This window comes from Haliotis rufescens, unplaced genomic scaffold (assembly GCF_023055435.1).
Source record: "Haliotis rufescens isolate VD_foot unplaced genomic scaffold, xgHalRufe1.0.p SCAF_6, whole genome shotgun sequence".
In the NCBI taxonomy this organism is placed as follows: Eukaryota; Metazoa; Mollusca; class Gastropoda; order Lepetellida; family Haliotidae; genus Haliotis; species Haliotis rufescens.
In genome coordinates this window covers 17,886,847-17,913,028 of record NW_025964334.1, presented here as the reverse complement: position 1 = coordinate 17,913,028, position 26,182 = coordinate 17,886,847, and the positions used below count along the sequence as shown (strand labels likewise).

The following is a 26,182-nucleotide window of genomic DNA, read 5'->3' as shown; positions in this document are numbered from 1 at the left end:
TTCCCTGTATCGATTGATAAGGCCGTCGCCGAGGCACGAAAAGTAGCGGATTTTTTAATTGCACTTTCCAAATACAATGTGGAGTAGGACGAGGAGAGCGGACTTATTTAATCTCTGGATATCGTCCAATATTTAATATCCACCAGGCAACACTCGATCCGCTACATAGTAACAATTACGTAGCGTTTCATAAAGAAAGCTGCCATCTCTTTGATCCGATTTTGTAATTTTGTTGGGGGAGTCTTGTTTGATGTTAAAGGGTCATAAGTGTTTGACGTGCTTCACAAATCGGAAATATTATATCCTGTGATGGAATGTTTTTATTAATTTGATACTTTTATAGACAGTTTTCACTGGATGGTTGTCACCACAGACGGGAACGTGCAAAGTCGCAGCGAGAAGCAACTGACAATTTATAGAGGGGGTCCCAGATCGCATGGGACAAGGTTTGTGATGAGGAATTGACAGTACCACTGGTATGCATGTTGTATCTATCGGGCTGCTGTCGACAAATGACATTTAGCCTTTCCGCGGACCAGAGTCCCGACTACCGTCGACACCGACGCGAGATACTTAGATGGGTACATATTGACTCTGCCGTTGCGATCACGTCACTTCTGTGGAGGAAATTTGCCTTGCGGCTTTTCGTCACCTTAATTTGGGCCTGGCCTTGCCACGACTCTAAGAAGTGGATCATTGAGGAAAAACGCCTGATTAACAGATCGGATTAATTTCCCGGGAGAAAAAAAGACTTTTGTTTTTGACAGGTTATTGCAATGGAGCGAGGGCCAGCGCTGGTCTCTGCCGGACCCACGTAAGCGGGACCAAGCCCGTTGCAAGGAGCAGGCGAACGGACAGCCAGCTATTATCCCTCTTCTCCCTCTCTGCCCCGCTGCCGAACGTCCGCCGATCAGTCATCTGCCCAACTCGAGCCAAAGAAGACTCAGGGATTTCCCTCACTGAAAAAAATCACCGTCTCAATTGGGCGTGCCACGTGTGTGACGCTCCGCGCTCCCTCGCCCCCTCACAACGTCACTCGCCCCCTCCCCAGGATTTACCCCACCCGACTACCTGCTGTAGCACGGGGGAGCTGTTATGCGTCGCTAGTAGCTACCTGGAAATCTACTACTCTTACTGGACTTATATCACACATGTCAATATGCCGTTCTGGGGGTACCTCCTCTTCGTAACAGGTAAGCCGCTTTGTTTAATGTTGTCACATTGTTACAACTTTTTCTTTGAAGCCGCCATGGGTTATGATAATGGTATATACTTTGTACAGACATTGCCCTAAAATTGCGCTCGCTAAGAAATGAGTGAAAAGCGTCAACTTTGGCCTTTCACGGCCATTCTCTGACGTGTAAGTAGAACCTTCAGTGGAGTTTATTAACAAGACCCCTCTTCGGTCTGGCAAACATAGCTTTCAAACAAACTAACAAATAGCGTGTTTATCGTAAATGCCCGTTTTGTTTACAAAGCCTTTCCGACTATTAGCGTCCCATTGAGGAGTGGAGTTGAGAGGGATAAATGTTTATCTTCTATGACGGGAGATGGGGAGATGGAGACAGTGCCCCACCTCAAGCCTCGCCAGGCCAACAAAAACGGCCGTGTGTCACGCGGAATGAAATAGTGACAAAGACAATCGCCTCGGTGACAACACTCCCGCCATCCCCCTCCACTCGGCCCTGCCTTGATCGCGGGGTCCGTTCGCCTCCCCCGGGGGGTCCGCTCCCTTCATCTTCTTTAACGCGGACTCGCCGTCTTTTTATAGTCCTTAGGCTCAGATAATGTGACCATAAAAACCCCGAGCCGTATAACAGATAACGCTCCCTCATCTACCGGCCTCCATAGAAGAGCCCATCAGCTGTGTTCGAAAACTAAGCATTCCTCGGAGGTTCAGGGAAGCCTCTCTGATTCCGCCTGCTGGTTGACTGGTCATCATAAACTGCCACCCCAGAGTAAGGGGGGCTATTATCTCCGAAACGTGAGCACTTCACAGGCAGGAGCAGTATCAGCTAACGAAAGTGTGTAAAAGATCTCCCTGTACTATAAAACCAACGCTCTTACACATGTAACGTCACTTAACCACTTAAGCTCATCGTGTTTCAAAGATGATTTTAAGTTGCGAGACAGGAGGTGAAGATCCCAGCATTGCATTGTTTCACACAGTGTCCCGTGAATAGTAACTTGTTAACCCTTTATTGCATTGTTTTGCGTAGTTTTTCGTGAAGAGTAAATTGTTAACCCTTTATTACATTGTTTTACACTATGTTCCGTGAACGTTGACTTGTATAACCTGTATTACATTGTTTCAGACAGTGTCCCGTGAACGCTGACATGTATACCCTGTATTACATTGCTTTAGACAGTGTCCCGTGAACGCTGACATGTATAGCCTGTATGACATTGTTTCATACAGTGTCCCGTGAACGCTGCCATGTATAGCTTCTATTACATTGTTTCATACAGTGTCCCGTGAACGCTGACATGTATAGCTTCTATTACATTGTTTTAGACAGTGTCCCGTGAACGCTGACATGTACAGCCTGTATTGCATTGTTTTAGACAGTCTCACATGAACGGTAACTTGTGTAGCTAATATAACATTGTTTTACACAGTGTCCCGTGAACGTTAACGTGTATAGCCTATTGCATAATTTTACAGTGTCCCATGAACGTTAATATGAATTGCTTTTATTACATTGTTTTACACAGTGTCTTGTTAACGTTCACTTGTATAGCCTTTAATACATTGTTTTGCACAGTGTCTCGTGAACGCTGACTATACCTTGTGTTCCATTGTTTACACAGTGTCCTTCGAACGCAAAGACGTATGCATTTAGATTATAAGTCGTTTTTAAAAGAAACATTCACTGTGGAGAGAGATATATAACAATTCAAATGTACTTTCTGTTTTTATGAGAGCACAGGTGGTTGGTCCTCTTTCCTGTGAAGAGGTTTTTAAACAGTCATAAATGCGTAGTTGTCACGCTGAATGTGGGCGGGCTACAACAACCGCAGCACCCCTCTTCCTGTCCAATCTGGGCCTCGTTCTGCGAAGCCTGTGTTGAAGCATGGGTGTTATGATCACTTAACGCTAAGACCGCTTTGTGGAACGGGGCTCTGAACTGTAGAACAACCGACGTGTACAGACATTGTAATATAACACGCGAGTACACGCATCGTTGTTTGATGAGTCGCAAGCATTTAAATGCAACGCGCGAGTATCAACAGCTAGTGAGTTAGTCATGTTTAACGCCGCTCTGTACGATATTACAGTTCTATCACTGCGTGTCAGCTGGATGTGGGAGGAAAACCCGAAGTGACGGTGGGCGATGTAGCACAGTAGGCGAATACCGGCATTGCGGTACGATAGCCGGGTATCGGCAATGTAGCACAGTAGGCGAATACCGGCATTGCGGTACGATAGCCGGGTATCGGCAATGTAGCACAGTAGGCGAATACCGGCATTGCGGTACGATAGCCGGGTATCGGCAATGTAGCACAGTAGGCGAGTACCGGCATTGCGGTACGATAGCCGGGTATCGGCAATGTAGCACAGTAGGCGAATACCGGCATTGCGGTACGATAGCCGGGTATCGGCAATGTAGCACAGTAGGCGAATACCGGCATTGCGGTACGATAGCCGGGTATCGGCAATGTAGCACAGTAGGCGAATACCGGCATTGCGGTACGATAGCCGGGTATCGGCAATGTAGCACAGTAGTCGAATACCGGCATTGCGGTACGATAGCCGGGTATCGGCAATGTAGCACAGTAGGCGAATACCGGCATTGCGGTACGATAGCCGGGTATCGGCAATGTAGCACAGTAGGCGAATACCGGCATTGCGGTACGATAGCCGGGTATCGGCAATGTAGCACAGTAGGCGAATACCGGCATTGCGGTACGATAGCCGGGTATCGGCAATGTAGCCCAATAGTCGAATACCGGCATTGCGGTACGATAGCCGGGTATCGGCAATGTAGCACAGTAGGCGAATACCGGCATTGCGGTACGATAGCCGGGTATCGGCAATGTAGCACAGTAGGCGAATACCGGCATTGCGGTACGATAGCCGGGTATCGGCAATGTAGCACAGTAGGCGAATACCGGCATTGCGGTACGATAGCCGGGTATCGGCAATGTAGCACAGTAGGCGAATACCGGCATTGCGGTACGATAGCCGGGTATCGGCAATGTAGCACAGTAGGCGAGTATCGACAAAGAAGCATTACACTCGAGTAAGCAGTGCAGTACAATAGGCGAAAACAGTTACTGTACTGCAATAGACAATATTTGATCAACACGTTTAATGTAGTGCAACAGACAAGTATTACTCAAAACAGTTAATGTAGTGCAACAGACAGGTATTCCTCAAAACGGTTAATGTAGTGCAACAGACAGGTATTGCTCAAAACGGTTAATGTAGTGCACCATACAGGTATTCCTCAAAACGGTTAATGTAGTGCAACAGACAGGTATTGCTCAAAACGGTTAATGTAGTGTACCATACAGGTATTGCTCAAAACGGTTAATGTAGTGCAACAGACAGGTATTGGTCAAAACGGTTAATGTAGTGCAACAGACAAAAATTGCTCAAAACAGTTAATGTTGTGCAATAGACAAGTATTATTCAAAACGGTTAATGTAGTGCACCATACAGGTATTGCTAAAAACGGTTAATGTAGTGCGCAATACAGGTATTGCTCAAAACGGTTAATGTAGTGCAACAGACAGGTATTGGTCAAAACGGTTAATGTTGTGCGCCATACAGGTATTGCTCAAAACGGTTAACGCAGTGCAACAGACAAAAATTGCTCAAAACAGTTAATGTTGTGCAATAGACAGGTATTATTCAAAACGGTTAATGTAGTGCGCCATACAGGTATTGCTGAAAACGGTAAATGTAGTGCAATAGACAGGTATTGCTCAAAACGGTTAATGTAGTGCAAAAGACAAGTATTGCTCAAAACGGATAATGTAGTGCGCCATACAAGTATTGGTCAAAACGGTTACTGTAGTGCAATAGACATGTATTGCTCAAAACGGTTAATGTAGTGCAAAAGACAAGTATTGCTCAAAACGGATATTGTAGTGCAACAGACAGGTATTGGTCAAAACGGTTAATGCAGTGCAATAGACAAAAATTGCTCAAAACAGTTAATGTTGTGCAATAGACAGGTATTATTCAAAACGGTTAATGTAGTGCACCATGCATGTTTTGATCAAAACGGATAATGTAGTGCGCCATACAAGTATTGGTCAAAACGGTTAATGCAGTGCAATAGACAGGTATTGCTCAAAACGGATAATGTAGTGCACCATACATGTTTTGATCAAAACGGTTAATGTAGTGCGCCATACAAGTATTGATCAAAACAGTTAATGTAGTGCAAAAGACAAGTATTGGTCAAAACGGTTAATGTAGTGCAAAAGACAAGTATTGCTCAAAACGGATAATGTAGTGCGCCATACAGGTATTGCTCAAAACGGTTAACGCAGTGCAACAGACAAAAATTGCTCAAAATAGTTAATGTTGTGCAATAGACAAGTATTATTCAAAACGGTTAATGTAGTGCGCCATACAGGTATTGCTCAAAACGGTTAATGCAGTGCAACAGACAAAAATTGCTCAAAACAGTTAATGTTGTGCAATAGACAGGTATTATTCAAAACGGTTAATGTAGTGCGCCATACAAGTATTGATCAAAACGGTTAATGTAGTGCGCCATACAAGTATTGGTCAAAACGGTAAATGTAGTGCAATAGACAGGTTTTGATCAAAAGGGTTAATGTAGTGCACATACAGGTATTGCTCAAAACGGTTAATGCAGTGCAACCGACTAGTATTGATCAAAACGGTTAATGCAGTGCAATAGACAGGTATTGGTCAAAACGGTTAATGTAGTGCACCATACATGTTTTGATCAAAACGGTTAATGTAGTGCACCATACAAGTATTGCTCAAAACGGATAATGTAGTGCAACAGACAGGTATTGCTCAAAACGGTTAATGCAGTGCAACAGACAGGTATTGCTCAAAACGGTTAATGTAGTGCGCCATACAAGTATTGCTCAAAACGGTAAATGTAGTGCAACAGACAGGTATTGATCAAAACGGTTAATGTAGTTCCATACAAGTATTGCTCAAAACGGTAAATGTAGTGCACCATACATGTTTTGATCAAAACAGTTAATGCTGTGCAACAGACAAGTATTGATCAAAACGGTAAATGTAGTGCAGCAGACATGTTTTGATCAAAACGGTTAATGCTGTGCAACAGACAAGTATTGATCAAAACGGTAAATGTAGTGCACCATACATGTTTTGATCAAAACAGTTAATGTTGTGCGCCATACAGGTATTGGTCAAAGCGGTTAATGTAGTGCAGCAGACAAGCATTGCTCAAAGCAGTTAATGTAGTGCAACAGACAGGTATTGCTCAAAACGGTTAATGTAGTGCAACAGGCAGGTATTGGTAAAAATGGTTAATTTAGTGCACCATACAGGTATTGCTCAAAACGGTTAATGTAGTGCAGCAGACAGGTATTGCTCAAAGCAGTTAATGTAGTGCAACAGACAGGTATTGATCAAAACGGTTAATGTAGTGCAACAGGCAGGTATTGGTAAAAATGGTTAATTTAGTGCACCATACAGGTATTGCTCAAAACGGTTAATGTAGTGCAACAGACAGGTATTGGTCAAAACGGTTAATCTAGTGCAATAGACAGGTATTGGTAAAAAATGGTTAATGTAGTGCAACAGCAAGCATTGCTCAAAGCAGTTAATGTAGTGCAACAGACAGGTATTGCTCAAAACGATTAATGTAGTGCAACAGACAGGTATTGGTCAAAACGGTTAATGTAGTGCAACAGACAAGCATTGCTCAAAGCAGTTAATGTAGTGCACCATACAGGTATTGCACAAAACGGTTAATGTAGTGCAGCAGACAGGTATTGGTCAAAGCGGTTAATGTAGTGCAACAGACAAGCATTGCTGAAAGCAGTTAATGTAGTGCAACAGACAGGTATTGCTCAAAACGGTTAATGTTAGTGCAACAGACAGGTATTGGTCAAAACGGTTAATGTAGTGCAACAGACAAGCATTGCTCAAAGCAGTTAATGTAGTTCACCATACAGGTATTGCTCAAAACGGTTAATGTAGTGCACCATACAGGTATTGGTCAAAGCGGTTAATGTAGTGCAACAGACAAGCATTGCTGAAAGCAGTTAATGTAGTGCAACAGACAGGTATTGCTCAAAACGGTTAATGTAGTGCAATAGGCAGGTTTTGATCAAAACGGTTAATGTTGTGCGCCATACAGGTATTGGTCAAAGCGGTTAATGTAGTGCAACAGACAAGCATTGCTCAAAGCAGTTAATGTAGTGCAACAGACAGGTATTGCTCAAAACGGTTAATGTAGTGCAACAGGCAGGTATTGGTAAAAATGGTTAATTTAGTGCACCATACAGGTATTGCTCATAACGGTTAATGTAGTGCAGCAGACAGGTATTGGTCAAAACGGTTAATGTAGTGCACCATACAGGAATTGCTCAAAACGGTTAATGTAGTGCGCCATACAGGTATTGGTCAAAACGGTTAATCTAGTGCAATAGACAGGTATTGGTCAAAACGGTTAATGTAGTGCGCCATACAAGTATTGCTCAAAACGGTAAATGTAGTGCACCATACATGTTTTGATCAAAACAGTTAATGCTGTGCAACAGACAAGTATTGATCAAAACGGTAAATGTAGTGCAGCAGACATGTTTTGATCAAAACGGTTAATGCTGTGCAACAGACAAGTATTGATCAAAACGGTAAATGTAGTGCACCATACATGTTTTGATCAAAACAGTTAATGTTGTGCGCCATACAGGTATTGGTCAAAGCGGTTAATGTAGTGCAACAGACAAGCATTGCTCAAAGCAGTTAATGTAGTGCAACAGACAGGTATTGCTCAAAACGGTTAATGTAGTGCAACAGGCAGGTATTGGTAAAAATGGTTAATTTAGTGCACCATACAGGTATTGCTCAAAACGGTTAATGTAGTGCAGCAGACAGGTATTGCTCAAAGCAGTTAATGTAGTGCAACAGACAGGTATTGCTCAAAACGGTTAATGTAGTGCAACAGGCAGGTATTGGTAAAAATGGTTAATTTAGTGCACCATACAGGTATTGCTCAAAACGGTTAATGTAGTGCAACAGACAGGTATTGGTCAAAACGGTTAATCTAGTGCAATAGACAGGTATTGGTCAAAAATGGTTAATGTAGTGCAACAGCAAGCATTGCTCAAAGCAGTTAATGTAGTGCAACAGACAGGTATTGCTCAAAACGATTAATGTAGTGCAACAGACAGGTATTGGTCAAAACGGTTAATGTAGTGCAACAGACAAGCATTGCTCAAAGCAGTTAATGTAGTGCACCATACAGGTATTGCTCAAAACGGTTAATGTAGTGCAGCAGACAGGTATTGGTCAAAGCGGTTAATGTAGTGCAACAGACAAGCATTGCTGAAAGCAGTTAATGTAGTGCAACAGACAGGTATTGCTCAAAACGGTTAATGTAGTGCAACAGACAGGTATTGCTCAAAACGGTTAATGTAGTGAAACAGACAGGTATTGGTCAAAACGGTTAATGTAGTGCAACAGACAAGCATTGCTCAAAGCAGTTAATGTAGTGCACCATACAGGTATTGCTCAAAACGGTTAATGTAGTGCACCATACAGGTATTGGTCAAAGCGGTTAATGTAGTGCAACAGACAAGCATTGCTGAAAGCAGTTAATGTAGTGCAACAGACAGGTATTGCTCAAAACGGTTAATGTAGTGCAATAGGCAGGTTTTGATCAAAACGGTTAATGTTGTGCGCCATACAGGTATTGGTCAAAGCGGTTAATGTAGTGCAACAGACAAGCATTGCTCAAAGCAGTTAATGTAGTGCAACAGACAGGTATTGCTCAAAACGGTTAATGTAGTGCAACAGGCAGGTATTGGTAAAAATGGTTAATTTAGTGCACCATACAGGTATTGCTCAAAACGGTTAATGTAGTGCAGCAGACAGGTATTGGTCAAAACGGTTAATGTAGTGCACCATACAGGAATTGCTCAAAACGGTTAATGTAGTGCGCCATACAGGTATTGGTCAAAACGGTTAATCTAGTGCAATAGACAGGTATTGGTCAAAACGGTTAATGTAGTGCAACAGACAGGTATTGGTCAAAACGGTTAATGTAGTGCAACAGACAGGTATTGGTCAAAACGGTTAATGTAGTGCAACAGACAGGTTTTCCTCAAAACGGTTAATGTAGTGCAACAGACAGGTATTCCTCAAAACGGTTAATGTAGTGAAACAGACAGGTATTGCTCAAAACGGTAAATGTAGTGCAACAGACAGGTATTGGTCAAAAAGGTTAATGTAGTGTAACAGACAGGTATTGCTCAAAACAGTTAATGTAGTTGAACAGACAGGTATTGCTCAAAAGGGTTAATGTAGTGCAACAGACAGGTATTGCTCAAAACGGTACAACACGCGAGTGACATCGGTGTAGAATGAGACGTAACGGCAGTGTAGGGTACCATCATAACGGCAGTGTAGAGTACAGGCATAACGGCAGTGTAGAGTACTAGCATGTAATTCTCGCTAACATACTCTCGTATGGAGCAATACGGAATTGTTGCCTACCTACAGTAAACTATGTTTGTAACGAACACGCTTATAACGAACTGACCGACATAACGAACTTTTTTGAAGTCCCGACCATTTGTTGTATAAATGCTGTATATATGCTTATAACGAACTACGGTTATTACGAACTAAAACTTTCGAGTTCGTTATATCCGTAGTTTACTGTATCATGATAACTGGCTTGCGTCTCTTACACTTTCATGGGCTTCCTTAGACTAACGCTTAGTCTGAAAATATACACATGCACAAAAGTTACGCGCCACCCACCATATTTGTGAGCTGTTACTTTTGGCACTTAATGGTGACTATTATAACGAGATGTACGATTGTTATAAGCCGTATATGTAAACCTCATGTGATGCAAAAGTTGTCCCAAAGCAAGTTTATCTTGTGTTCCAAAAGAATATGAGCAGAAAGGAATTTTATCGAAGACCAGAAATTGAAGGATTAGAAAGCATTGAAAAACTTTTTTTGTCATGTAACTGTCATGATATCAGCAGACCATATCAGGTGTCACATAGACACCCTAGGGAGTGCAGAGTCTATTGCAAGACAGAAACGTCAGTAACGTGTGTATGATCCACGGACATTGACCACAGCTTCAACCCTACGCCTCATACTCATTACAAGTCGTTGAATGCTTCTCTGAGGCAAACGGATCCATTCTTCATGAAGTGCGGCTTCAAGTCCAGCGAGATTTTGAACTGGGGGATCACGATGTCTGATTTTCCGGCCAAGAATGTCCCAGAGATGCTCAATCGGATTAAGAACCGGACTACAGGCCGGCCGAGGAAGAGTGGCAATAGCTTCTTGACGCAAATAAGCCAAAACTGTCCGAGATCTGTGTGGTCTAGCATTGTCGCCCATGTAAACCGGTCTTGTCTGAAGAGGATGGTTGTCAAAATGAGGGACTACCACTGGACGAAGAACGGCATCTTGGTATTGTTGGCCATTCAGGTTTCCACGAATTGTCACCACCGGAAGTTTGCAGCCGAAGGAAACACAACCCCATATTATGACAGACCCCTCGCCACATGCTAAGGTCTTCTGGATGTTCCTTGGTGCAAAACGAGTGTTACGTTTCCTCCAAACAGGTATTCGACCATCAACAGTTCGTAGCGGCATTCGACACTCGTCAGACCAATGGATCCTTCTCCCGTTGGCCAAGTTCCATCGACTACGGGCACGACACCATATCAGACGATTCCGCATGTGCCTCTCAGTCAGTTGAGGACGTTTTACTGGTCGTCTGGCGTTATAACCAGCCGCTCTGAGGCGACGCCTTACGGTCATCGTCGAGAGTCTCTGATGGGTAATCCACTGCAGTCTTAAATCTGTTGAAGTGGCAAATGGATTTCGTCTGACTATCCTGAAAATACGTCTATCCTCTCTGTTAGAGGTCTTTCTTGGCCTACCACACCTATGCCTGCCATTGACATCATTGGTTTGACCATGTTTGACAATCAAACGAGTGATAACATTGTGATGACGACCCATTTGTCTTGCAATGGCCCTGCATGACATGCCAGCATTTTTCATGCCTATCACTTGCCATCTTTCAGCGTTCGTTAACTTCCTCCTCACCATGGCTGATTTTCAACCTCTTTTGGAAGGGGAATCTCACACAGGAGCAAAATGCAACCACGTGTCTGAAACTTGAATTTCACTATTTATAGGGTCGAGAACTGCAGCAACACGTAAAGCACGCTTTCCTTGTGGCATCTGGACAAATTTTGGTTCATGAAACTATGGAAGCCTAATTCAGTCATACATCATCATATTTCGTATTTCTGATTCCCACACGTGAAATCAAGAGACTATGAATATGGTGGCGCTTAACTTTTGTGCATGTGTATATATAATTTTGATAGCAACAAACAACACCATTTAAAATGAAAAGGACCTCCAGGGAGATGAGAGATTCAGAACCTGTGGGAAATTTAGACTTGCTTCATTTAGGGCTGTTTATTACAGTAAAGGCTGGGTGGAAAAGAAATAGTATGGTTTAGGGACCGAAAGACAGACTAGGTCTAACTAATATGCGTTTACGAATATCAGTGTTGAGGCTATGTCAGGTCGAATTATCTCTAGTACTCTATATTCATCGTAAGTTGACCCCTTTTAACTCCGTATCTAACCTCAACTCTGTGACCTGAAGTTTTTGCACAAATATCACATCAAATAACATGTTATGAGAAATATGGGATGCATAGGTAATCTTGTCAAATATCATATTTACGTCATCGAGTGAACACATCAATTACGTTAGGACTCGAGATGATATTTAAATATTACTGGACATGAAAAGATGAATGTTCTACTTAACGTGTATTTTCTGACTCATCTCAGTCTAAAAGTTGTTGCGACAATGTTTTCTTTTTTTTAGATAAATATAGTATGTCAAGTTGACAACACTACATTTATAATAAACTATCATATCCATATGAGATAGCGCCATATATGTGTGCCTCAGTGAAGTATTGGACTACATGTCCCCTAGTGAAGTATTAGACTACGTGTCCCCAAGTGAAGTATTGGACTACGTGCGTCCTACTAAAGTATTGGACTACATGTCCCCTAGTGAAGCATTAGACTACATGCGCCCTAGTGAAGTATTAGGCTACGTTTCCCCTAGTAAAGTATTGGACTACATGTCCTCTAGTTGAGTATTAGACTACGTTTCCCCTTGTGAAGTATTGGACTACATGTCCCCTAGTGACGTATTGGACTACGTGTCCCATAGTGAAGCATTAGACTACATGTGCCCTAGTGGAGTATTAGACTACATGTCCCCTAGTGAAGCATTAGACTACATGTGCCCTAGTGAAGTATTAGACTACGTGCGTCCTACTAAAGTATTGGACTACATGTCCCCTAGTGAAGCATTAGACTACATGTGCCCTAGTGGAGTATTAGACTACGTTTTCCCTAGTGAAGTATTGGACTACGTGTCCCCTAGTGAAGCATTAGACTACATGTCCCCTAGTGACGTTTTGGACTACGTGTCCCATAGTGAAGTATAGACTACACGTTCCCAATTGAAGTATTAGACTACGTTTCCCCTTGTGAAGTATTGGACTACATGTCCCCTAGTGACGTATTGGACTACGTGTCCCATAGTGAAGCATTAGACTACATGTGCCATAGTGAAGTATTAGACTACGTTTCCCCTAGTGAAGTATTGGACTACATGTCCCCAAGTGACATATTGCACTACGTGTCCCCTAGTGAAGTATTGGGCTACATGTCCCCTAGAGAAGTATTGGACTACATGTCCCCTAGTGAAGTATTGGACTACATGTCCCCTAGTAAAGTATTGGGCTACATGTCCCCTAGTGAAGTATTGGACTACATGTCCCCTAGTGAAGCATTAGACTACATGTGCCCTAGTGCAGTATTAGACTACGTTTCCCCTTGTGAGGTATTGGACTACATGTCCCGAATTGAAGTGTTAGACGACATGTCCCGAAGTGAAGTGTTAGACGACATGACCCCTATTGAAGTATTGGACTACATCTCTCCAAGTGAAGAATTAGACTACATGTCCCAAAGTGAAGTATTAGACAACATGTCCCCTTGTGAAGTATTGGACTTCATTTCCCGTAGTGAAGTATTGGATTTCATGTACCCTAGTGAAGTATTGGACTAACGTGCCCCCTCGTTAAGTATTCGACGACATTTGCCCTACTAAAGTATTGGATTACATGTACTAAGTGAAGTATTAGACGACATGTCCCCTAGTGAAGCATTAGACTACATGTGCCCTAGTGCAGTATTAGACTACGTTTCCCCTTGTGAGGTATTGGACTACATGTCCCCTAGTGAAGTATTGGACTACATGTCCCCTAGTGAAGTATTGGACTACATGTCCCCTAGTGAAGTATTGGGCTACATGTCCCCTAGTGCAGTATTGGACTACATGTCCCCTAGTGAAGTATCGGACTACGTGTCCCCTAGTGAAGTATTGGACTACGTGTCCCCTAATGAAATATTGGACTACATGTCACCTAGTGGAGTATTAGACTGCGTTTCCCCTTGTGAGGTATTGGACTACATGTCCCCAAGTGAAGTATTGGACTACGTGCGTCCTACTAAAGGATTGGACTACATGTCCCCTAGTGAAGCATTAGACTACATGTGCCCTAGTGCAGTATTAGACTACGTTTCCCCTTGTGAGGTATTGGACTACATGTCCCCTAGTGAAGTATTGGACTACATGTCCCCTAGTGAAGTATTGGACTACATGTCCCCTAGTGAAATATTGGACTACATGTCCCCTAGTGAAGTTTGGACTACATGTCCCCTAGTGAAGTATTGGACTACGTGTCCCCTGGTGAAGTATTGGACTACGTGTCCCTTAGTGACGTATTGGACTACATGTCCCCTAGTGAAGTATTGGACTACGTGTGTCCTAGTTAAGTATTGGACTACGTGTCCCCTGGTGAAGTATTGGACTACGTGTCCCTTAGTGAAGTATTGGACTACATGTCCCCTAGTGAAGTATTGGACTACGTGTGTCCTACTAAAGTATTGGACGTCGTGTCCCCTAGTGAAGTGTTGGACTACAAGCCTCCTAGTGAAGTATTAGGTGGCATGTCCCGAATTGAAGTATTAGACGACATGACCCCTAGTGAAGTATTGGACTACATCTCTCCAAGTGAAGTATTAGACTACATGTCCCAAAGTGAAGTATTAGACAACATGTCCCCTTGTGAAGTATTAGACTACATGTCTCCTACTGAAGTATTAGACTTCATGTCCCGAAGTGAAGTATTGGACGTCGTGTCCCCTAGTGAAGTATTAGACTACGAGCCTCCTAGTGAAGTATTAGGCGGCATGTCCTCTAGTGAAGTATTAGACGACATGTCCCGAAGTGAAGTGTTAGACGACATGACCCCTATTGAAGTATTGGACTACATCTCTCCAAGTGAAGAATTAGACTACATGTCCCAAAGTGAAGTATTAGACAACATGTCCCCTTGTGAAGTATTGGACTTCATTTCCCGTTGTGAAGTATTGGATTCCATGTACCCTAGTGAAGTATTGGACTAACGTGCCCCCTCGTTAAGTATTCGACGACATTTGCCCTACTAAAGTATTGGATTACATGTACTAAGTGAAGTATTAGACGACATGTCCCCTAGTGAAGTATTGGACTGCATGTCCCTTAGTGAAGTATTGGACTGCATGTCCCGTAGTGAAGTATTAGACGACATGTCTCCTAGTGAAGTATTGGATTACATGTCTCGTAGTGAAGTATTGGATTACATGTCCCCAGTGAAGTATTAGACGACATGATCCCTAGTGAAGTATTGGACTGCATGTCCCCTAGTGAAGTATTGGACTGCATGTCCCGTAGTGAAGTATTAGACGACATGTCCCCTAGTGAAGTATTGGACTACATGTCTCCTTGTGAAGTATAAGCCGACATGTCCCCTAGTGAAATATTGGACTTCATGTTCCCAAGTGAAGTATTGGACTACATGTCCCTTAGTGAAGTATTGGACTACATCTCTCCAAGTGAAGTATTAGACTACATGTCCCAAAGTGAAGTATTAGACAACATGTCCCCTTGTGAAGTATTGGACTTCATTTCCCGTAGTGAAGTATTGGACTACATGTCCCATAGTGAAGTATTGGACTACGTGCCCCCTCGTCAAGTATTCGACGACATTTGCCCTACTAAAGTATTGGATTACGTGTCCCCAAGTGAAATATTGGACTTCGCGTGCCCGAGTTATGGATTAGTGGGTATAGCGTTAACACACGCAAACACCATCTTTTAACATGTAGGCTATGTAATATAGAATATGGACATACTAGTACCCATTCACATATATCAGGCCATTTCTGGTGTCCCCCGCAGTGATATTGCTGGTATATTGCTAAAAGCGGCGTAAAACCATACTCACTCACTCACTCACATATATCATGTCTGTATACATAAACCACCTGTTAAAATTTATACCTGTTCACTTATATCATCAAACTGACGTTGTCAGCGAGTTTCAGCTATATGACGGCGGCCTGTAAATAATCTTGTCTGAGGCACACAAACCAGTGGTTGATGTCATGAGCATCGCCCTTCAACGTCGTGGAAGACAACCAAGCCACCGTGTCTGATCACGTTGTGTGGACAATTACGACAGGCAAAATTGGTACAGGGGATATATTCTTACTTTATACATGTTCACATATATCATTCCTTGTATACAACCGTGATATAGCTGCAATACTGTTGATTGCAGCGTAAAGAAGTATTTATCCCTTCACAATTACCCACCCAGCTGTATGTACATACCCATGCACCCATTGAAGGAAAGACCCGTTCAGATATATTGGGTTACCTGTATCCGACATGACTATATTAATAGTTGTTACTATCATGCTTGACCATTTCTGCCAGACACTCCTACTTCTAATTCCCAAAAGCGGAAAAAAAAGAAACGCAATATTTTCATTATGAGATCAGGAATTAAATATTAAAACATATGCAGAATGAAAAGAACATGTCATTTTAAGGTGAAACAACCCTCTGAATTAACACTGCATGATTTTATTCGCATATATTTCAAAATGTTACGTTGGTTTGTTGCTTTATTTCTATTATTACCGTTGTAATATGTATTGTTACTATTGTTATTATCATAATTATTGTTATTAAACTTATCGCTAATATGTAAGAAAAACACTCCTTGCCAAGTTCACGGTGTTGTGTATGTGGGGTTGGTAATTGAACCGGAGGATGAAAAGAAACTGTCTTATCTCCCAAAGACAGACGAGAGTTACTAGTCACTGCAATTTAATAATGGTTTATTTATTGGGCGTTAAGTGGATGTAGTTGTTGTGCTTCTCAGACGTTTCCCCATTGTGTACTGGCAACTGTAAGGCAACACGGAAGCTGTTATCTCTCCGTAGATTATAACAAACCTGTCTCTCTCTCTCTTTGTGATTGCGTATTTTTTACACAAACAAAAACACAGTCTGCCCGTGCTTATGTTTACGATGGCGGGGCTTGATACAACTTTGCTGTGTTTAGTTGAGATGAATGATTTGGGGGTGACATGCATGTGCAAATGCATTAGGATCGCCAGGGGGTTGTTGAGTACATCCCGCATCCCCCCATCCCCCTCATGCTGTAGTAAGGAGCTTTGGAGTTGAGTGAGGTGGGTGGAGTTTTGACTGCAGTTATGCTGAGGAATAGATATACAGATTAATAATTAGTGTATGTTGTGACGACAGGCTGAGACATCTGTCATTATGTTGATGTCACTGTGTCTTGTCGCTGGTGTCCAGGGGGACACTGAGTATTCGTATGGTTGCACATCGTACAGGTTGAAACATATGTGTGTCAGTTTAACTGGTTAGCTTGGTCTAATTTTATTGCTCGTAGAGATATAATGTGCATCTAGTTTCCTGGCTCGCCAAGGTATATGGCACATATATCTTCAGGGCATGATACATATAGATACATAGCTTGTCTAGGTACTATGTCTATGGTACATCTAGATACATAGCTTGTCTAGGTACTATGTCTATGGTACATCTTGATACATAGCTTGTCTAGGTACTATTTTTATGGTACATCTAGATACATAGCTTGTCTAGGTACTATTTTTATGGTACATCTTGATACATAGCTTGTCTAGGTACTATGTTTATGGTATATCTTGATACATAGCTTGTCTAGGTACTATGTCTATGGTACATCTTGATACATGGCTTGTCTAGGTACTATGTCTGTGGTACATCTAGATACATGGCTTGTCTAGGTACTATGTCTGTGGTACATCTAGATACATGGCTTGTCTAGGTACTATGTTTATGGTACATCTAGATACATAGCTTGTCTAGGTACTATGTCTACGGTACATCTTGATACATGGCCTGTCTGGGTACTATGTCTGTGGTACATCTAGATACATGGCTTGTCTAGGTGTATGGTACATCCAGATACATGGCTTGTCTAGGTGTATGGTACATCCAGATACATGGCTTGTCTAGGTACTATGTCTATGGTACATCTAGATACATGGCTTGTCTAGGTACTATGTCTGTGGTACATCTAGATACATGGCTTGTCTAGGTTCTATGTCTGTGGTACATCTTGATACATAGCTTGTCTAGGTGTATGGTACATCCAGATACATGGCTTGTCTAGGTACTATGTTTATGGTACATCTAGATACATGGCTTGTCTAAGTACTATGTTTATGGTACATCTAGATACATGGCTTGTCTAGGTACTATGTTTATGGTACATCTAGATACATGGCTTGTCTAGGTACAATGTCTATGGTACATCTAGATACATAGCTTGTCAAGGTTTATGGTACATCTAGATACATAGCTTGTCTAGATTTATGGTACATCTAGATACATGGCTTGTCAAGGTTTATGGTACATCTACATACATGGCTTGTCAAGGTTTATGGTACATCTAGATACATGGCTTGTCTAGGTACTATGTCTACGGTACATCTAGATACATGGCTTGTCTAGGTTCTACGTTTATGGTACATCTAGATACATTGCTTGTTTAGGAACTATGTTTATGGTAAATCTAGATACATGGCTGGTCTAGGTACAATGTTTATGGTACATCTAGATACATAGCTTGTCTAGGTACTATGTTTATGGTACATCTAGATACATAGCTTGTCTAGGTACTATGTCTATGGTACATCTTGATACATGGCTTGTCTAGGTACTATGTCTGTGGTACATCTAGATACATGGCTTGTCTAGGTACTATGTCTGTGGTACATCTAGATACATGGCTTGTCTAGGTACTATGTTTATGGTACATCTAGATACATAGCTTGTCTAGGTACTATGTCTATGGTACATCTTGATACATGGCTTGTCTAGGTACTATGTCTGTGGTACATCTAGATACATGGCTTGTCTAGGTACTATGTCTGTGGTACATCTAGATACATGGCTTGTCTAGGTACTACCTTTATGGTACATCTAGATACATGGCTTGTCTAGGTACTATGTCTGTGGTACATCTAGATACATGGCTTGTCTAGGTTCTATGTCTGTGGTACATCTTGATACATAGCTTGTCTAGGTGTATGGTACATCCAGATACATGGCTTGTCTAGGTACTATGTTTATGGTACATCTAGATACATGGCTTGTCTAGGTACTATGTTTATGGTACATCTAGATACATGGCTTGTCTAGGTACTATGTCTATGGTACATCTAGATACATGGCTTGTCAAGGTTTATGGTACATCTAGATACATAGCTTGTCTAGATTTATGGTACATCTAGATACATGGCTTGTCAAGGTTTATGGTACATCTACATACATGGCTTGTCAAGGTTTATGGTACATCTAGATACATGGCTTGTCTAGGTACTATGTCTACGGTACATCTAGATACATGGCTTGTCTAGGTTCTACGTTTATGGTACATCTAGATACATTGCTTGTTTAGGTACTATGTTTATGGTAAATCTAGATACATGGCTGGTCTAGGTACAATGTTTATGGTACATCTAGATACATAGCTTGTCTAGGTACTATGTTTATGGTACATCTAGATACATAGCTTGTCTAGGTACTATGTCTATGGTACATCTTGATACATGGCTTGTCTAGGTACTATGTCTGTGGTACATCTAGATACATGGCTTGTCTAGGTACTATGTCTGTGGTACATCTAGATACATGGCTTTTCTAGGTACTATGTTTATGGTACATCTAGATACATAGCTTGTCTAGGTACTATGTCTATGGTACATCTTGATACATGGCTTGTCTAGGTACTATGTCTGTGGTACATCTAGATACATGGCTTGTCTAGGTACTATGTCTGTGGTACATCTAGATACATTGCTTGTCTAGGTACTATGTCTGTGGTACATCTAGATACATGGCTTGATTAGGTTCTATGTCTGTGGTACATCTTGATACATAGCTTGTCTAGGTACTATGTCTGTGGTACATCTAGATACATGGCTTGTCTAGGTACTATGTCTGTGGTACATCTAGATACATGGCTTGATTAGGTTCTATGTCTGTGGTACATCTTGATACATAGCTTGTCTAGGTGTATGGTACATCCAGATACATGGCTTGTCTAGGTACTATGTTTATGGTACATCTAGATACATGGCTTGTCTAGGTACTACGTTTATGGTACATCTAGATACATGGCTTGTCTAAGTACTATGTTTATGGTACATCTAGATACATGGCTTGTCCAGGTACTATGTTTATGGTACATCTAGATACATGGCTTGTCTAGGTACTATGTCTATGGTACATCTAGATACATAGCTTGTCAAGGTTTATGGTACATCTAGATACATAGCTTGTCTAGATTTATGGTACATCTAGATACATGGCTTGTCAAGGTTTATGGTACATCAAGATACATGGCTTGTCAAGGTTTATGGTACATCTAGATACATGGCTTGTCTAGGTACTATGTCTACGGTACATCTAGATACATGGCTTGTCTAGGTTCTACGTTTATGGTACATCTAGATACATGGCTTGTCTAGGTATTATGTTTATGGTACATCTAGATACATGGCTTGTTTAAGTACTATGTCTATGGTACATGTAGATACATGGCTTGTCTAGGTACTATGTTTATGGTACATCTAGATACATGGCTTGTCTAGGTACTATGTCTGTGGTACATCTAGATACATAGCTTGTCTAGGTACTATGTCTGTGGTACATCTAGATACATGGCTTGTCTAGGTACTATGTTTATGGCACATCTAGATACATGGCTTGTCTAGGTACTATGTCTGTGGTACATCTAGATACATGGCTTGTCTAGGTACTATGTCTGTGGTACATCTAGATACATGGCTTGTCTAGGTACTATGTCTGTGGTACATCTAGATACATGGCTTGTCTAGGTACTATGTCTGTGGTACATCTAGATACATGGCTTGTCTAGGTTCTATGTCTGTGGTACATCTTGATACATAGCTTGTCTAGGTGTATGGTACATCCAGATACATGGCTTGTCTAGGTACTATGTTTATGGTACATCTAGATACATGGCTTGTCTAGGTACTATCTTTATGGTACATCTAGATACATGGCTTGTCTAAGTACTATGTTTATGGTACATCTAGATACATAGCTTGTCTAGGTTCTACGTTTATGGTACATCTAGATACATGGCTTGTCTAGGTATTATGTTTATGGTACATCTAGATACATGGCTTGTTTAAGTACTATGTCTATGGTACATGTAGATACATGGCTTGTCGAGGTACTATTTTTATGATACATCTAGATACATGGCTCGTCAAGGTTTATGGCACATCTAGATACATGGCTTGTCTAGGTTTATGGTACATCTAGATACATGGCTTGTCTAAGTACTATGTTTATGGTAGATCTTGATACATGGCTTGTCTAGGTACTACGTTTATGGTACATCTAGATACATGGCTTCTCTAGGTACTATGTCTATGGTACATCTAGATACATGGCTTGTCTAAGTACTATGTCTATGGTACATCTAGATACATGGCTTGTCTAGGTACTATGTTTATGGTACATCTAGATACATGGCTTGTCAAAGTTTATGGCACATCTAGATACATGGCTTGTCTAGGTTTATGGTACATCTAGATACATGGCTTGTCTAGGTACTATGTTTATGGTACATCTAGATACATAGCTTGTCTAGGCACTATGTCTATGGTACATCTTGATACATGGCTTGTCTAGGTACTATGTTTATGGTACATCTTGATACATGGCTTGTCTAGGTACTATGTCTATGGTACATCTTGATACATGGCTTGTCTAGGTACTAGGATTATGGCACATCTAGATACATAGCTTGTCTAGGTCTTATGTATATGGTACATCTAGTTACATGTCTTGTCAAGCTTTATAGTACATCTTGATACATGGCTTATCTAGGTTTATGGTTCATCTAGATACATGGCTTGTCTAGGTTTATGGTACATCTAGATACATGGCTTGTCTAGGTACTATGTTTATGGTACATCTAGATGCATGGCTTGTCAAGGTACTATGTCTATGGTACATCTAGATACATGGCTTGTCTAGGTACTTTGTTTATGGTACATCTAGATACATGGCTTGTCTAGGTATATGGGACATCTAGATACATGGCTTGTCTAGGTATATGGTACATCTAGAAACATGGCTTGTCTAGGCATATGGTATATGTAGATACATGGCTTGTCTAGGCATATGGTATATCTAGATACATGACTTGTCTACGTATATGGTATATCTAGATACATGGCTTGTCTAGATACATGGTACATATAGTTACTTGGCTTGTCCCTTCCTACCGGTTAATAGCAACCCTCTTCCTCCTGGTTAATACCAACCCCCTTTCTCTCGGTTAATACCAACCCTTTCCTCCCGGTTAATAGCAACCCCCTTCCTCCCGGTTAATACCAACCCCCTTTCTCTCGCTTAATACCAACCCCTTCCTCCCGGTTTATACCAACCCCCTTCCTCCCGGTTAATACCAACCCCTTTCCTCCCGGTTAATACCAACCCTCTTCCTCCCGGTTAATACCAACCCCCTTTCTCTCGGTTATTACCAACCCCCTTTCTCTCGGTTAATACCAACCCCTTCCTCCCAGTTAATACCAACCCCCTTCCTCCCGGTTAATACCAACCCCTTCCTCCCGATTAATACCAACCCCTTCCTCCCAGTTAATACCAACCCCCTTTCTCCCGGTTAATACCAACCCCTTCCTCCCAGTTAATACCAACCCCTTCCTCCCAGTTAATACCAACCCCTTCCTCCCGGTTAATACCAACCCCTTTTCTCCCGGTTAATACCAACCCCTTCCTCCCAGTTAATACCAACCCCTTCCTCCCAGTTAATACCAACCCCTTCCTCCCGGTTAATACCACCCCTTTTCTCTCGGTTAATACCAACCCCTTCCTCCCAGTTAATACCAACCCCTTCCTCCCAGTTAATACCAACCCCTTCCTCCCGGTTAATACCAACCCCTTTCTCTCGGTTAATACCAACCCCTTCCTCACAGTTAATACCAACCCCTTCCTCCCAGTTAATACCAACCCCTTCCTCCCGGTTAATACCAACCCCTTCCTCCCGGTTTATACAAACCCATTCCTCCCGGTTAATACCATCCCATTCCTACCGGTTAATAGCAACCCCCTTCCTCTCGGTTAATACCAACCCCTTTCTACCTGTAAATACCAACTCCTTTCTCCGGTTGATACCAACCCTCTTCCTCACGGTTTATACAAACCCATTCCTACAGGTTAATACCAACCCCATCCTCCCACTTAATACCAACCCAATCATCCTGGTTAATACCAACCCATTCCTCCCGGTTAATACCAACCCCTTCCTACAGGTTAATACCATCCCATTCCTACCGATTAATACCAACCCCCTTCTTCCCAGTTAATACCAACCCCCTTTTTCCCGGTTAATAACAACTACTTCCTATTGGTTAATACCAACCCCTTTCTACCTCTTAATACCAACCCCATCTTTCCGGTTAATACCAACCCCATTCTATCGGTTAATACCAACCCCTTCTTACCGGTTCATACCAACTCCTTCCTATTGGTTAATACCAACCCCTTTCTACCTGTTAATACCAACTCCTTCCTATTGGTTAATACCATCCCTCTTCCTCCCGGTTAATACCAACCCCATTCCTCCGGTTAATACCAACCCTATTCTATCGGTTAATACCAACCCAGTTCTTCCCGTTTAATACCAACCCCTTCTTACCGGTTAATACCAACCCCATTCTATAAGTTAATACCAACCCAGTTCTTCCCGGTTAAAACCAACCCATTCCTACCGGTTAAAACCAACCCCATTCTTCCCGGTTAATACCAACCCCTTCCTACCGGTTAATACCAACCCCATTCTATAAGTTAATACCAACCCAGTTCTTCCCGGTTAAAACCAACCCATTCCTACCGGTTAAAACCAACCCCATTCTTCCCAGTTAATACCAACCCCTTCCTACCGGTTAATACCAACCCCCTTCTTCCCAGTTAATACCAACCCCTTCCTACCTGTTAATACCAACCCCCTTCTTCCTAGTTAATACCAACTCCCTTCCTACCTGTTAATACCAACCCCATCCTATCGGTTAATACCAACCCCATCCTACCGGTTAATACCAACCTCTTCCTACCGGTTAATACCAACCCCATTCTATCGGTTAATATCAACCCCATTCTATCGGTTAATACCAACCCAGTTCTTCCCGGTTAATACCAACCCCTTCCTACCGGTTAATACCAACCCCTTGTTCCCAGTAAATACCAACCCTCTTCCTCCCGGTTAATATCAAACCCCTTCTCGGTTAATACCAACCCCTTCCTACCGGTTAATACCAACCCCATTCTATCGGTTAATACCAACCCCATTCTATCGGTTAATACCAACCCAGTTCTTCCCGGTTAATACCAACCCCTTCCTACCGGTTAATACCAACCCCCTTCTTCCCAGTAAATACCAACCCTCTTCCTACCGGTTAATATCAACCCCATTCTTTCGGTTAACACCAACCCAGTTTTTCCCGGTTAATACCAACCCCTTCCTACCTGTTAATACCAACCCATTCCTCCCAGTTAATACCAACCCCCTTCCTACCGGTTAATACCAACTCCCTTCCGGTTAATACCAACCCCAACATACCGGTTAATACCAACCCCTTCCTATCGGTTAATACCAAGGCTCTTCCCATCTAAAACCTACCCTCACATGTATGTATCAAATCACCACTGGCCATCTCCTTTCTTACATTTGCAAATTTTGGAAAGAACATCGTATCTTGGATGCCTTTGCCCAATCCATTTGACCTTTTAGTGTTAATAGAACATGTTTAAAACAAAACAAGAATTGAACTTTATGAAAGCGTGAAACAGAATATTTATTTCGAAGTTTATGAGAACATCTAAGGATGAGGAAATCCGTGAGCCAAGATGAATGGTTGACCATATGTTAAAATAGCTTGAGTCAAGGCGTTGCTCAGGTTTAAATCTTACAAAACCGCGTCCGGAAAGCCTTTATCGTCAGCCTTTCTGGCATGTTAGCTTTTGCATTTGGTGTTGATAGTGTTAAGTCCCAGCATACAATTGTTAAAATGAACAAAGTCAATTTTCATTCATAAAAACACAAATAGCAACTAGCAGTATGATTGGTGAAGGTAATCACCGTTTCTCAAATTATGCATATACAGTGAGCTATAAATAAGTCAAACCATATCTTGTCCTTTAGTGCTAAAACATCTTGATCGGTACCCTCACAGCCGTGTGTACACACTTCCACATCTTCATCTGTACCCTCACACCTGTGTGTACATACCCTACATCTTTATCTGTACCCTCACACCCGTGTGTACACACTGTGACATCTTGATCTGTACCCTCACACCCGTGTGTACATACTCCCACATCTTCATCTGTACCCTCACACCCGTGTGTACACACTTCCACATCTTCATCTGTACCCTCACACCCGTGTGTACATACCCTACATCTTTATCTGCACCCTCACACCCGTGTGTACACACTGTGACATCTTGATCTGTACCCTCACACCCGTGTGTACATACTCCCACATCTTCATCTGTACCCTCACACCCGTGTGTACATACCCTACATCTTTATCTGTACCCTCACACCCGTGTGTACACACTGTGACATCTTGATCTGTACCCTCACACCCGTGTGTACATACTCCCACATCTTCATCTGCACCCTCACACCCGTGTGTACATACTGTGACATCTTGATCTGTACCCTCACACCCGTGTGTACACACTGTGACATCTTGATCTGTACCCTCACACCCGTGTGTACACACTCCCACATCTTCATCTGTACCCTCACACCCGTGTGTACACACTCCCACATCTTCATCTGTACCCTCACACCCGTGTGTACATACTCCCACATCTTCATCTGTACCCTCACACCCGTGTGTACACACTGTGACATCTTGATCTGTACCCTCACACCCGTGTGTACACACTCCCACATCTTCATCTGTACCCTCACACCCGTGTGTACACACTGTGACATCTTCATCTGCACCCTCACACCCGTGTGTACACACTCCCACATCTTCATCTGTACCCTCACACCCGTGTGTACACACTGTGACATCTTCATCTGTACCCTCACACCCGTGTGTACACACTCCCACATCTTCATCTGTACCCTCACACCCGTGTGTACACACTGTGACATCTTCATCTGCACCCTCACACCCGTGTGTACATACTCCCACATCTTCATCTGTACCCTCACACCCGTGTGTACATACTGTGACATCTTGATCTGTACCCTCACACCCGTGTGTACATACTCCCACATCTTCATCTGTACCCTCACACCCGTGTGTACACACTCCCACATCTTCATCTGTACCCTCACACCCGTGTGTACATACTCCCACATCTTCATCTGTACCCTCACACCCGTGTGTACACACTGTGACATCTTCATCTGTAC

The 26,182-nt window shown here is 42.4% G+C and overlaps 1 protein-coding gene across 2 annotated transcripts in view; it reads left to right on the top strand.

Annotated features, from left to right (window-relative positions):
• The first annotated feature begins 608 nt into the window (after positions 1–608).
• LOC124140557 (signal peptide, CUB and EGF-like domain-containing protein 1) overlaps positions 609–26,182 on the top strand; it is a 145,096-nt gene continuing 119,522 nt past the window's right edge. For both annotated transcript variants that reach the window (XM_046508191.2, XM_048386115.1), the window contains exon 1: positions 609–1,193. In XM_046508191.2, coding sequence (XP_046364147.2) covers positions 1,160–1,193 — 34 coding nt within the window. In that variant the 5' untranslated portion in view covers positions 609–1,159. The remainder of the gene's footprint in view (positions 1,194–26,182) is intronic.